This window comes from Hippopotamus amphibius, chromosome 11 (genome assembly GCF_030028045.1).
Source record: "Hippopotamus amphibius kiboko isolate mHipAmp2 chromosome 11, mHipAmp2.hap2, whole genome shotgun sequence".
Classification (NCBI taxonomy): Eukaryota; Metazoa; Chordata; class Mammalia; order Artiodactyla; family Hippopotamidae; genus Hippopotamus; species Hippopotamus amphibius.
The window spans coordinates 22361047-22376949 of NC_080196.1; the positions used below are offsets into that span (position 1 = coordinate 22361047).

The following is a 15903-nucleotide window of genomic DNA, read 5'->3' on the forward strand; positions in this document are numbered from 1 at the left end:
TAATTTCAAGTTTCCTATCTTCAAATTAAGAGCTTATTTTTTCTGTTTGATCTATTCTGATGTTGAACTCACTTTTGCATTTTTCATTTCATTCATTGTATTCTTCAGCTCCAGAATTTCTTTTTGGTTCTTTTTTGATATATCTTTTTGTTTGCTAGTCTTCTCCTTTAGTTTGTGTATGGTTTTCTTGATTTTTTGGTTTGTTTTTCTGTGTTTTATTGAGCTCACTGAATTTCCTTAAAACATCTATTTTGAATTCTTTATCAGGTAAAATGTAGATCTATATTTCTATGTATTTGGATACTGGAAGATTGTCGTGATATTTTGGTGATGTCATGTCTCCTTAGTTTGCTACTGAAGTTTGGAGTGGAAATAAGGGACACACAAGCTTGAGATATTCTAATTGTCTGTGACTCCTGCTAGACTCACCTGAGGAGAAAGACAATATTAAAAGAAAGGCTGCAGCATCAGCAGTGTGATTAGGGATTAGGAAACAAAAATTCCTCCCTAACAAGGAGATTTTAATGGGAAGTCAAGAGAAGTTGTTAATGGAAGACTTTTGAAATAATAAAGAGATCATCTAAGTGTTCAGAATAAAAGGTTTAGTGATATTTGGATTATTTTCTAAATTTCCAGGAATAAAGTTGGAATTGAATTTAAAAGACAATCGGGAAGGCATAAATGGTGTAGGTAGGTTCTCAAAGAGCACCATGTTAGTAAGAAAAAGTGTAGTTTTAATGTGTTTCATTTTTTTTCTGTCTCATGGCTCTCAAACCTTGCCTGTTCCTAACCAGTTGTCTTGTAAATTTGGGCCTTTGCCCCATCTGGAGCTGTGGGTAAAAAAGCGCATGACTTAGTACACCCCATTCCTTTTATTGTCTGTACAACTCAAAGCAACTTTTTCCGTGTTGGTTGGTGAAAAATTTATTGTCATTTTAGTATGAATACAATATCATGCTGAAGGTATTTCTGTGGAGAATGTTTCCTTGGGAACATTACACCAATCTAATCAGGAAAACTCCTTGAAGGGCATTAATTGCAGCTTTGGGATTTATCCTCCCACTAGCCCCAGTCAAGGAAAGAAAGTCATATTATTCTTTTTGTTTCTGTAAAGGCCCCATTTGCTCTGGGATAAGGGGTATATCTCCTGATACCTTAAATGCCCTAAAGATTTCCCATGTTCTGCTAAAGGGAAAGTTTTGGACAAACCCATTGTCTCTTCTGTGACACTGATAATCACAGTTATTTTTAGACTGCTTTCCACAGTTAGATTATGTACATTAGTGAAGATGGAATAGGAGGGCAATTAGGTTTATGTTCTCAGGTCACATGACAGCCAGAGAGCCTCACATCAGTTTATACATGATGAAGGCATAGACAGGAAGAGAATGTGGACAAACACAGGAAGGTCAGTACTGAAAGAAGTTAATGGAACACTAAACCAGGTTTAGTATAAAGGAATAAATATGACAAGAATTAGAAAAATGTCTGTTAGTAACAGTGAGGGTGAGAAAAAAAGTGCTAAGCCATCCCCTTTCCTCATAATATTTGACTTAAGGGAAGAGAGAAAATATATTATTCCATGGTTTATAAAAGCTACTTTTGATAGAGTCTTTATTTCTCTCTCTTCCATTAAGAAGAAAATCAAACCATGAAGCTTTCAAATTTTATCTTCCTGAATTATGTTTTTTCCATCACTTATCTCTTATCCCTTTTTTACTTTTAGAAGAATGCTGAAAGACAGGTCATACAAAAAATACCACACAACTGCCACTTTATTTTAATTAATGAAATATGAAATTTATGCAGCTTTATAAGGGAGAAAAATTATGTCTGCATCAGAAAAGTTACCCACAGCATTTGAATTCAAATATCTCATGTTGTTAACTCATTCTAGGAAAATTTAAAAAATTCCTTAGAATTTTTCCATTATCTCTCAAAAGGTTAATAGTCACTTACATTACCAATAATATTAAATGGTGTGTGTTATTTTTGATTTGTTTCCATAAAGGTTGCTTAGGTAAGTGGCTTTACCACCTCAGCACTTCATTCCTCCTTTACCTTCTGGATACCCTGGTGTGGACATTGCCCAGTGGAGCAGTTCTGTGGTTTTAGCACCTGCAGTTATCGTGTGTTGGTCCTGTGCAATGAGCCTCAGCTTAGCTCATTATTATGAATATTAATAAGTTGGTGTGTGTGCTTGTATGCATGTCTTTGTTTATACTTGCCTTTGCTTGTTATTTTTCTCTGCAAATAAGCTGACAGCATAAATAAATAAGAATATGTTATTCTTTTTATAAACATATTCAGTTGAAGTCTACTTTTTTCACCCAATGTTAACATTTTAAATTTATTACTGAATTGTTTTTCATCTCATGGTGAATTTTCACCTTTATGTAAGATTACTAAGAATACAGATATTTCTTTCTATGTAACCACAACATTGGAAATAACCTGAAAATGAGGAAAAGGGGGATAAAGATTTTTTTTGTAAAAAAAGAGATTTTTTAAATGAAAATTTTCTTACTTTTGGAAAATCTTTAATCTTCATTTATCTAAATGCTAACTTAGGGATACATAAAAGAACTCATTCACTTGAGAAGTTATTGATTGTATCTACACAAGGACAAATGTCTGAATGAAACATCAAAAAAAAAAAGCCCATATAAAAATCCTATTGTCATAATGGCAGTGTTTGAGAATGGCATAGATATTTTTCTCCCAGTCATTTTGTAAGGGTTTGACAATGAGTGGGCAGTCTTTCAGTTTATGTGATTCTTTATTCAGGTACAACAAACAGTGAATGATGAAGGAAAAAAATGCAAGTTCTGGTTACTTTGTTCTACTGGGTTTTTCTAATTGGCCTCAACTTGAGTTAGTTCTCTTTGTGGTTATCTTGATGTTCTACTTGATGACATTGATAGGCAACCTGTTCATCATTATCTTGTCATACTTGGACTCCCATCTCCACACACCCATGTACTTCTTCCTCTCAAACCTCTCTTTTCTGGATCTCTGCTATACCACGAGCTCTATCCCCCAGTTGCTGGTCAACCTCTGGGGCCCAGAGAAAACCATCTCTTATGCCGGTTGCATGATCCAACTCTATTTTGTCCTTGCACTGGGAACTGCTGAATGTGTGCTACTGGTGGTGATGTCCTATGACCGTTATGTAGCTGTATGTAGACCCTTGCATTACACTGTCCTCATGCACCCTCGTTTCTGCCATCTGTTGGCTGTGGCTTGTTGGATAAGTGGCTTTACCACCTCAGCACTTCATTCCTCATTTACTTTCTGGGTACCCCTGTGTGGACATCGCCAAGTGGACCATTTCTTCTGTGAAGTTCCAGCACTGCTGCAATTATCGTGCATTGATACCCATGCTAATGAGCTGACCCTCATGGTCATGAGCGCTGTTTTTGTGATTATACCGCTTATTCTTATTCTCAGCTCCTATGGTGCCATTGCCTGGGCAATGCTGAGGATGCAGTCAACAACTGGATTTCAGAAAGTCTTTAGGACATGTGGAACCCATCTTATGGTTGTGTCCCTCTTTTTCATTCCAGTCATGTGCATATACCTCCAGCCACCATCAGGAAATTCTCAAGATCAAGGCAAGTTCATTGCCCTCTTTTATACTGTTGTCACACCTAGCCTCAACCCTCTAATCTACACCCTCAGAAACAAAGATGTTAAAGGGGCTGTAAAAAGATTATTGGGGTGGGATAGGGAGATGTGATAGATCACCTGTCCGGCAACTTGTGTTCAGAGAGTCTTACCTATCTTGGAGGGTTCCCCTGCATTTTTGAGACTTATTTTTGGTTTGCAACCCACCAAGCATAGAAGAAAAGTTCTGCCCCAAACTTGTTGTTCTTTTTATTGGTTCATTCTGAAATATTTTCTAGAGATAACCTTTTTGATTGGTGCCACTTTAGCCTTTAATTATTCCATATTTAGGGTCCATAGAAATTAAGGACTGAGTTTAAAAATTAATATGCTAATTTATGGACCAAACATTAGTATCCACAGAAAGAGAGAGGCAATATAGCAAAGGCTTAGACTAACAGAGTGTTTGGTCATTGACAGCCATTACATTTACCTAAATGGTAAAAATTCTTTGACTAAAACATACTTTTTTCAAGATTCTAAATTATATGAGTATTTTGTCCTGTGGGTCTATATATACATTTGTTACATTGAACTGTATAAAGAATTACCTGTTCAAAATGGTTCAATAACATCCATTCCTTTATTCATCTACTTATTCATTTATTCATTGAATTCATTAGCTAGATCTAGATTGTGGGGATCTTGGTAACATAGGTGAATAAACACTCTTTTTGCCTGAGTAGAACTCATTCTCTAGTGGCAGAAATAGCAGTGTTAAGATAGAAAATGAAGAACTGTATCAGTATAGGATTTAATTTTCACTGGGCACAATGCTAATAAATTAAGGTAGCTTGTAAAATCTAAAAGGAAAAAAGTTTGGCCAAAAATCTTAAAAATAAATACCAATTGGTAATTTCTTCAGGTAGATAATGCTACTAAATGATATAAACCAAACAAAACAGAATGTGTTTTAATTTCCTTTAGTTGGCTTAGTTAATGACAAAGATGTCATTTAAATTTAAGATACCTTAAAACTTTTTAAACAAAAATACTCAGTCTTTGCTGAGTGTTATTAGTTTTTAATGTAGAACATAAAATTGGCTTGCATTCTGTAAGTTACCACTCCTAGTAGTAGATAATAAGACGGATAAATCACAGCTGTGAGAGACTCTCAATTAATATAGGAACTGTAGGCTTGTCTTTTCCCTCTACTTTTTCAAGGTAGTTATAAGTATATAAATAGTGGGAATAAATTCTAAGATTGTGATTTATAGACTGCCAAATTAATGAGAATTTGTAAACTGGGAACAATTAGGTCAAGTAGTGTTAGAGCATCTAATATCTGAAGCAGTTAGTACTAGGCTCTGAAAACAACTCGACTTATCTAATGGATGTCTTAATGAATTACCTGGACGAATTATTGATAAAAATCATTGATGGGTATGTTAGTTTATTTTGCTTTTAAAACTTAATTTAATATGAATATTTGTCATAAGTAAGAATATTATAAAAATAAAATTATACATGATATTTTTCCAATTAAAGTAATATATTTTCTTGTAATCACTTGAGTGTTTTATTACACATATCACTCCCACAATCACCATCTCAAATAAATCTACTTTGCATATCCTACTTCAAAGTGGAAGATGTATTCAATTGAAGCTAGTCAGCTTGTATGCAAGGAAAGTGTTCCAAAGACACATTTTAAAGTAATATCTTGGAAAATTTTGTAGCTGAATTCAGATATTAGTAGTAGTTTCCCATCTCTTTTAAGATCTAGATGTAATTAACCTAGATCCTATTGAATGGCTTATAAAACTAAGAAAAAAAATCTCCAGGATTTTCCCTAAATATCTGAGTGTATTACCATTACTTGGTCTGTTCTGCTTGGATTGCCTCTCCCTAGGGAATTTGTCTTCCCCTCTCTTCATCTCTTTATCTTTCACTACACATGAACAGTGATATTGAGTATAGTCTCTGGTCTTTGAATCCATCTCCCAACGAAGGCTCATTATGTAATAGAATTTTTCCTAAATAATTGAGGCCGCATGATGGGAAAGAGAGGAAAGAAAGAAAGAGAAAGAAAGAAAGAAAGAAAGAAAGAAAGAAAGAAAGAAAGAAAGAAAGAAAGAGGGAGAGAAAGAAAGGAAGAAAAAGAAAGGAATAAAGGAAGAAAGGAAGGAAGAAAGAAAGAAAAAGAAAGGAAGGAATAAAGAAAGGAAAAAAGAATGGAATTTGGAATTTCACATGTAGTGTCCCAGTCTTTCAACATATAATTGGCTCCCCTTTTAAAGGCTAACTGAGGTATAATTTACATATAATAAAGTGTACAGTTCAATGAGTTTTGACAAATGTATAATTGTTTAAATATCACCACAATCAAGATATAAGAACATTTCCATCACTCCCCAAGAAACTCTGTCCTTTTGCAGTCAGTTCTCTTACAACCACAGCCTGAAGCAACCACCGATTTTGTCACAATTGTTTTGCCTTTTTCCTTCTTTCCTTTTTCCTTCCTTTTTCTTTCTTCCTTCCTTTCTTTTTCTTTCTTTCTTTCTTTTTCTTCCTTCCTTCCTTCCTTCCTTCCTTCCTTCCTTCCTTCCTTCCTTCCTTCCTTCCTTTCCTTCCTTCCCTTCCTTCCTTCCTTCCTTCCTTCCTTCCTTCCTTCCTTCCTTCCTTCCTTCCTTCCTTCCTTCCTTCCTTTCTTTCTTTCTTTCTTTCTTTCTTTCTTTCTTTCTTTCTTTCTTTCTTTCTTTCTTTCTTTCTTTCCTTTCTTTCTTAGAATTTCATATAAATGTAATCATACAGTGTGTAATCTTTGAGTTTGGCTTCTTTCACTTACCATGATGTTTTTGAAATTTAGACATGTATCACTGGCTCCCTCCTTTTAATTGCTAGATAGAATTCCATTGTATGAACAATATATCCATTCATCTGATAATGGGATTTTGGAAATATTTACTTTTTGGCTATTATGAATAATACTGTTATTTAAAAAATTGGTATACGTGTGTTAGTGTTTTCATTAAATTTAGGTAAATACCTAGTTGATGAATCATAAACTAAATATATGTTTACCTTTATTAGAAACTCAAAATGCTTTCAAAGTAGCTATACCATTTTCACTCCAAATGGTAGTATATGAGAGTTACAATTACCCCACATTTCCTATAACACTTGGTATTGTCAGTCTTTATACTTTTAGTTTTTCAAGTGGGTTTATAGTTATATCTCATTGTGGTTTAATTTGTGTTTCCTTGAGCACTATGATGTTGATCATCTCATGTAGCTTCTATATCTTATTTTGTGAAGTTTCTGTTAAAATATTTTACCCATTTTTATTGGGTCATTCATCTTCTTATTATTGAGTTCTAAGTGTTATTTATATATTCTTGACTCAAGTCCTATGTCAGATAAATTTTTGTAAATATTTTCTTCCAGTCTGTGGTATACTTTTTATTTTCTAATAGTGTCTTTCAAAGAGCAAGTATGTATGTATGTATGTATGTATTTATTTTGCATGACTCTTCAGGTTTATTTTAAACAAGCTAACGATGTGTTCATCTTGACCTGCCACTTGAGGCATATGGACTAACACTACTCAGTAACACTTGAACATTCCAGAAGTTCTCAGTTTTGACTACCGGTATGCTATCAAGATAAACAGGAACCAAGTGAAACTGATCTGCTGTGTTAACTCTTTCCTCACATGGAGTTAAATGAAAGTTAAAGGGGAATTGTCCCATGAGTTACTTTTCATATGTCTCTCCTAATCTAACTAATGTTCTACTGGCTCCAGTATCTCCCCCACTGGAGTATCTGGGGTACACAAAACAATTCACTGAGGAGTAGAAAGAAAATATTACACTCTGTTTATAATTATTTTTGATCACATCCTTTTAGTTTTCCTTCAACCAATAATGTCTTAAAGAGCAAGTTTTTAAATTTAATGAAATACAGGTTGTTTCCACAAAAAAAGCATGCCAGCATTTTGATTGTGATTGCATTGAATTTATAGACCAATTTGGGAAGAACTGACATCTTGGCAATATTGAGTCTTTTGATTCAGGAACAAGGTATATATCTCTGTTTATTTACATCTTAATTTCTCTCAGAAGCATTTGAAGTTTTAATTATATATATCTTATATATATTTGGCAAAATTCATCTGTAAGTATTTAATGTTTTTGAATGCCATTGTAAATGGCATAGAAATACAATTAATTTTTGTATATTGACCTTGTATCCCATGACTGTGCTAAATGCACATTTTAGACTTTTAATATATTTTTTAGGATTTTCTAAGTACATGTTCATGTCATTCACAAATAAAGACTTTTATTTCTACCTCTCCGTTACTCTTTTTATATAGCTTCTTACTCTGTTGCATTGGCTATGATTTCCCGGTTAATGTTGAATGGAAGAATTGGGAGCCAAAATCCTTGCCTTATTCTCAATCTTAAGGGGAAAGTATTCAGTCTTTTACTAATAAGTATAATACTGGCTGTTTTTTGTTGGTGTCTTCTGTCAGGTTTAGGAAGTTTCAGTCTCTTGGTTTGCTGAGGTTGTTTGTCATGAAAGGGTGTGAAATTTTGTCTAACACCTTTTCTGCATTTTTTGAGATGATCTGATTGCTTTTCTTTTTTATTTGATTAACTTGGTGAATTTCACTGGTTAATTTTCGTTAAGTTAAACTAAACTTTGCCTCCTGGGGGGAAAACCCCTAAATCATTGTATATTGTGCTTTTTTTTTTTTTTAATTAATTAATTTATTTTATTGGCTGTGTTGGGTCCTTTTTGCTGTGCGTGGGCTTTCCTTTAGTTGCAGTGGGTGGGGACTACTCCCTGCCGCGGTGCGTGGGCTCCTCACTGCCGTGGCATCTCCCGTTGCGGAGCACGGGCTCCAGGCATGTGGGCTCCAGGAGCTGCAGCTCATGGGCTCAATAGCTGTGGTTCACGGGCTTAGTTGCTCCGCAGCATGTGGGATCCTCCCGGAGCAGGGATCGAACCCGTGTCCCCTGCATTGGCAGGCGGATTCCCAACCACTGCGCCACCTAGGAAGCCCTATATTGTGCTTTTAAAGTCATCCTGGATTTCATTTGCTAATATTTTTTTTGTAAGAATCTTTGTGTCTATAACCATGAGTGATATTAAGCAGTATTTTTCTTTTCTTATGATGTCTTTATCTAGTTTCTTTACCAACTTAATGCTGGCTTCATTACATGTCTTGGGAAGAATGCCTTTCTTCTCTATTTTCTGAAAGAGTTTGTTTAGCATTGATATTAATTCTTCTTAAATATTCAATAGAATACCACCAATGTAGACATATAAGCCTATAGTTCTCTTTGTGGGAACATTTTATTTATTTATTTATTTTTTATTTTAAAATTTATTTTTATTTATTTCTGGCTGCATTGCGTCTTTGTTGCTGAGCCCGAGCTTTTGTCTCTGGTTGCAGTGAGTGGGGGCTACTCTTAGTTGCAGTGTGTGGGCTTCTCATTGTAGTGGCTTCTCTTGTTGCAGAGCATGGGCTCTAGGGATGCAGGCTTCAGTAGTTGTGGCACATGGGCTTAGTTGCTCTGTGGCATGTGGGATCTTCCCAGACCAGGGCCAGAGCCCATGTCCCCTGCATTGGCAGGTGGATTCTTAACAACTGTGCCACCAGGGAAGTCCCTGTGGGAACATTTTAAATTAAAATTTGAATTACTTTCTTTGGTATTACAGTATTTATATTTTCTATTTCTTTCAGAATCCACTTTGGTTATTTATGTCTTTCAAAGAATCTGCTGATTTCACCTTAGTTGTCAAATTTATTTTTTATAATGTTCCTTTATTATCCTTTTAATATTTATAGGATCCATACTGACTCCCATTTAATTTCTGGTCTAGTAGTGTGTATCTCCCCCACTTTTTTTCTGAATCAGCCTAGGAGGAAATTTGTCAGTGTTTTGATCTTTTCAAATTAACAGCTTTTGGTTTCATATTTTATTTTTAATAATTTTGTTTTGTATTTCATAAATCTGTTTTTACATTTATTATTTCCTTTCTTTTGCTAACTTTTAGTTTAATTTCGTCTTCCTCTTTTTAGCCATTTAAGGTGAAAACTTAGATCATCGAAATTAGATCATTTCCTTTTATTTTAAACATAAACATTTATTTTTTGTTTGTGCTTTTTTATCTTTATTGGAGTATAATTGCTTTACAGTATTGTGTCAGTTTCTGCTGTACAACAAAGTGAATCAGCCACATGGATGCATATATCCCCATATCCCCTCCCTCTTCAGCCTCCCTCCCAACCTCCCTATCCCACCCCTTTAGATCTTCACAAAGCATCAAACTGATCTCCCTGTGCTCTGTAGTAGCTTCCCACTAGCCATCTATTTGACATTTTGTACTGTGTGTATGTCAATGCTACTCTCTCACTACATCCCAGCTGCCTCTCCCCGCAGTGTCCTCAAATCCATTCTCTATGTCTGCATCTCTATTCCTACCCTGTCATTAGGTTCATCAGTACGATTTTTCTAGATTCCATATATATGAGTTAGCATACAGTATTTGTTTTTTTCTTTCTGATTTACTTCACTCTGTATGACAGACTCTAGGTCCATCCACCTCACTATGAATAGCTCAGTTGCATTCCTTTTTATGGCTGAGTAATATTCCATTATATGTATGTGCCACATCTTTATCCATTCATCTGTTGATGGACACTTAGGTTGCTTCCATGTCCTGGCTGTTGTAAATAATGCTGCAATGAACATTGTGGTACATGTATCTTTTTGAATTATGGTTTTTTCCAGATATATGCCCAGTAGTGGGATTGCTGGGTCATATGGTAGTTCTATTTTTAGTTTTTTAAGGAAACTCCATACTGTTTTCCATAGTGGCTGTATCATTTTACATTCCCATCAGCAGTGCAGAAGGGTTCCCTTTTCTCCACACCCTCTCCAACATTTATTGTTTCTAGGTTTTTTGATGATGGCCATTCTGTCTGGTGTGAGGTGTTACCTCATTGTGGTTTTGATTTGCATTTCTCTAATGATTAGTGATATTGAGCATCTTTTCATGTGTCTGTTGGCCATCTGTATGTCTTCCTTGGAGAAATGTCTATTTAGGTCTTCTGCCTATTTTTGGATTGGGTTGTTTGTTTTTTTGATATTGAGCTGCATGAGCTGCTTGTGTATTTTGGAGATTAATCCTTTGTCAGTTGCTTCATTTACAAGTATTTTCTCACATCCTGAGGGTTGTCTTTTTGTCTCGTTTATGGTTTCCTTTGTTGTGCAAAAGCTTTATATTTCATTAGGTCTCATTTGTTTATTTTTGTTTTTATTTCCATTATTCTGGGAGGTGAGTCAAGAAGAATCTTGCTATGATTTATGTCATGAGGGTTCTGCTTATATTTCCCTCTAAGAGTTTTATAGTGTCTGGTCTTACATTTAGGTCTTTAATCCATTTTGAGTTTATTTTTGTGTATGATGTTAGGTAATGTTCTAGTTTCATTCTTTTACATGTAGCTGTCCAGTTTTCCCAGCACCACTTATTGAAGAGGCTGTCTTTTCTCCATTATATGTTCTTGCCTCCTTTGTCATGTGTGTGTGGGTTTATCTCTGGGCTCTCTATTCTGTTCCATTGATCTATATTTCTGTTTTTGTGCCAGTACCATACTCTCTTGATTACTGTAGCTTTGTAGTATAGCCTGAAATTGGGGAGCCTGATTCCTCTGGCTCCTCTTTTCTTTCTCAAGATAGGTTTGGCTATTCAGGGTCTTTTGTGTTTCCACACAAATTGGAAATTTTTTTCTTCTAATTCTGTGAAGAATGCCATGGGTAATTTGATAGGGATTGCATTGAATCTGTAGATTACTTTGGGTAGTATAGTCATTTTCACAATATTGATTCTTCCAATCCAAGAACATGGTATATTTCTCCATCTGTTCATGTCATCTTTGATTTCTTTCATCAGTGTTTTATAGTTTTCTGAACATGGATGCAGAAAAAGCTTTTGACAAAATTCAGCATCCAGTTATGATAAAAACTCTCCAGAAAATGGGCATAGAGGGAATCTACCTCAACATAATAAAGGCCATATATGACAAACCCACAGCAAACATTTTTCTCAATGGTGAAAAACTGAAAGCATTTCCACTAAGGTCAGGAACAAGACAAGGATATCCACCCTCGCCACTCTTGTTCAACATAGTTTTGGAAGTCCTAGCCACGGCAATCAGAGAAGAAAAAGAAATAAAAGGAATATGAATTGAAAAAGAAGAAGTAAAACTGTCACTATTTGCAGATGATATGATACTATACATAGAAAATCCTAACGATGCCACCAGAAAACTACTAGAGCTAATCAATGAATTTGGTAAAGTTACATGATACAAAATTAACACACAGAAATCTCTTGCATTCTTATACACTAACAACAAAAATTAGAAAGAGAAATTCAGGAAACTATCCCTTTTACCATCACAACAGAAAGAATAAAATACCTAGGTGTAAACCTACCTAAGGATATAAAAAGCATTTAAAGCTATAAATTTCCTCTAAGCACCGATTTAGCTGAATCTCACATATTTTGCACTTTAGTTTTCAGTTTCTTTAAAGATTTTCTAATTACTTTTGTGATTTTCTCTTTGGCTGAAGGGAGTCAAGGCACAGTGGGTACTATCATAAAAGACTGACAAGAAAACAGACATGGAGAGTAGAGATTCCAGTTAAAGTGATAACTTTATATAAATCTAGAAATATTTGACAATTGTACAACATTTCTATCTTCTCTGTAGCTTTTCTATTATTCACACAAGTTTAAAGAATTTGTCTTCAGAGCAGAATCAAAGCAGAAAAATCTAGTTTTTACAGTATAAACAAGTTTTTTACAAACACAGGTCATCCAGAACTAGAGTGCCTTATTGATCAATGGGTGACAACCAACTTAGCAATACTATGCTCTTGTAATGGATAAGCATCTCATTACTTGCCCCATTAAGGGCCTTTTTGATCTGTCAGTCCCAGAACTATCTTTATTATACTAAGTTTGGGAATATATGTATTGGTTTAAAAAAATGGTTCTTGAAATACCTACCTCTTCTGAAGCTTTGTCTTCAGAGATACCTTCACATCCTTGTCTCTGAAGTATTGGTGAAGGTATTGACACTCAAGGTATCAATTGCATAGAAGAGAGTAGGGAACTTGCCCTAGTTTTGGCAATAAAAGTTGGTTTGCTGAAGAGATATGTATGACTATAATCTGCTGTGTTGCTGTCTAGCTATTATCTATCTATCATCTATCATCATCGTCTATCTTGGGGTAGCATGGGAAAAACACATGATCGGGAAATACAAATGTTAAAGATTTCTTTTCCTCCAGCTACTAAGTTAATGAGAGGTCAAGTCACCACATGCAATGTATCTTTAGGAGATGAGAGTTAGGATGAGAGGCACAAGAAAATCAGGGTTGTGAAGACAGAAGCCTTAAGGGCCATAGTATCTACACAGTAGGGCAGCATCTGGGCCTATGGCCCAATATGACAATTGCCAAATATATGAGTACATGATGCCAGTTAGTACAAGGTTTTGCAGACTGCAGCATATTTGTCGTATGTCTTGACAGCCAGGAGACTACATCTTACCTTTCCTAGTATCAGGAAAAAATAGTGCTTGATGGCAAACCTAGATAGGTTATAGTCTCATCTGCACCCCAGATAAGATTATATGACATTGTGTGGATGGAGCCTGTGGTGAAACACATCTAGTAATGAAAAAGTGATTCCCTGAAACAATGTTGGTATGAGGAGCTAAAAGTCTAGAGGTAAAAGCAAGAAAATATTCATGTTTCCCAGGAGAGTAAAGAGGGAAAATGTGAGGAAAATCATGAAGAGAATTAGCTCTTGACCAGGGATAGTGAGTGAAACCTACCAAGATACATATTTCTAAAGATCTGTTATTATTCTTTTTCTTTCCTCATAGCCTTGCTTCCTCAAGGGGGAAAGTGTCTGTCTGTGAAAAGGATGCAATTGACAACCCCATAATGACATGATCCTAGGGGAGAAGTGAATGTTTGACATTTAAGTAGAAGTTTTAGCAAAGAGACATTAAACAGTTATGAGATCTGAGACGCATAACATTTTTGGGGGGTGATTGTTATGGGTCTTGACTATGAATAATTACTGATATTTTGTGTCTTCTTTTCATTTTGTCAGGTGTACAAAAGGCATTTTAAAAATCTGAATATGTACAAGGGGAAGTAAACTCAATATTTTTCATCTCTTCTTATTGTAATTAAAGGAGATTTAAATCTTTCAATTTCCCACTCATATGTAACCCAGAAGATGTCTCCCTACAGGCCCTTGGCAATCTGACTTTTATGTGTGAATCAGATAAAACCAAATTCAGTTTAATGATCACTTTAAATAATTAATTCCTGTAAAGTTGACCTATTAGGATCTATTCTTGTAAAGTTGACCTAGTAGGACCTAGTCCATACGCAAACCCAATAAGCTTATAAGTGATCAAGCAATGCTTTAGGAAGCAGGTGATAGAGTTGTTTTTGATATACCCTTCTAATTCCATCTATTCTTTTTAACATTATATGCCCACATTTATTCTGATTAGATGAGGATGAACAGCTTCTTCTGTCATCGCAGTAACCCTAAACCCTGTTCTACCACAACCTCAGTGGTGTCATTGTATTATACATCATTGGTGTATGTTGTCAGACTTGGAGCGTGTAGTTTTTCTGACAGCTTATGAAGATAAAGAGAATTGTAAGAGAAGTAAATCATACATAATAATAAATACCAGTGCTTAGAACTCAACTCCAACTGAAGCTCTATCTGTGATATTTTAATAATTTATAATCTATTCTAATTCACATTCTTCTCAAATAAAATACTCAATTTACCAGAATCCTACAGAGATGAATTAATGTCATTTGTCCCTTTTCATCCTCATACATGACTTGTGCCGTATGATCTATGATAATCTGACACTTACAGTGCTTTGCATTGGTTTCATATCATTGAAGGTGAGTGTGGACTCTGAGAATTACCAAAAGTCAGAGTCCATATTTCTTCTGTAAAGTGCTTTGAAAGTCACATACTTTCAGTGCATTTCATCTCTCAAGTGTGTTGGAGGAAAAGAAAAAAGCTGAGAGCTACTGCTTTAGAAATACTTTGCTGTAATTAAAACATTTTATGCCATCCATATTTTCCCCAAAACAAGTTTATAATGTTGCACACAAAACTTTCAACATTTGCTAGCACCCAGAAATTGGCAGAAGCTAAATGTTTTCCTAAAAATCTATTGGCCACAGCATGAAGAATATTGGATCTTAGTCCAAAGTGCTGTAGCCCAGGTTGTCAGACATTTCCCAGCTTTTGATAACTGAGTTTTTCTGCCAATATTGGATCACTGTTTGAATTCTTTCCCCTCAAAATAGAAAAATTTAAACTATGACTATGTAACAATTTAAATATTAATGTTAATATTTATTTATATTAATATTATATTTAAACATTGGTTTTTAAATTTTTATTATTTAAATAATATTTAGGGACTTCCGTGGTGGTCCAGTAGCCAAGACTCTGTGCTCCCAGTGTAGGGGACCCAGGTTGGTTTCCTGGAGAGGGAACTGGATCCCACATGCCACAGTTAAGGCCTGGCACAGCTAAATAAATAAATAAATAAATAATTTTTAATATATTTTGAGATGAACTGGAATGATACATGCCAAGCTCATGATAGCAGTTATCTCTGGGTTGGGTTTTGGGTTAGAGAGTTGTAGTTAAAAAGGACATGGATTTTATCTGGGATACTTTATGTGCTAAAAAATGCTTGAAATAAATATGACGAAAGTAATAGTTGACAATTCTGACTTGTGGGAATATAGGTTTTCTATGTGTAGTGTTTTAAATATCTAAAATAAAGAATAACAAAGAAATAAAGTAAAATTGTCTGTTAAAATATCAGTTCAAATTAAAATTCACTCTGTACTAGTAGCTAGCATGTATTGAACAATTATGTACTAAGCAGTGTGGAAAACATATGTTTTTCTTATTGAGTTTTTACAACAATCAAGACCATTGAAACATTGACTATTTTCTGGTACTTCTCTTCAATAGAAATAAAAAACCCAATTGCTCTCTTAAGATTATGGTTTTTAATGTGTAATTTTATTACAATATATGATTTCTATGCTAAAATTGTCTTTCTACAGATGGACTGTATTAGCTAGAAACAATATAATAATTTAAAAATGTTTATTAACTCATAAAATCATTAGTTAATAAATA

The 15903-nt window shown here is 34.7% G+C and overlaps 1 protein-coding gene across 1 annotated transcript; it reads left to right on the forward strand.

The window, feature by feature from the left end:
- The first annotated feature begins 2803 nt into the window (after positions 1 to 2803).
- LOC130831603 (olfactory receptor 2J3-like) lies at positions 2804 to 3739 on the forward strand. Its single transcript, XM_057699868.1, has one exon. It carries the CDS (start codon positions 2804 to 2806, stop codon positions 3737 to 3739), a length of 936 nt encoding a protein of 311 aa, XP_057555851.1.
- Positions 3740 to 15903: the final 12164 nt, after the last annotated feature.

What these genes read in the sequence shown, in the direction of transcription:
- LOC130831603 (XM_057699868.1), top strand. Translation starts at nt 2,804, where the DNA reads ATGATGAAGGAAAAAAATGCAAGTTCTGGTTACTTTGTTCTACTGGGT.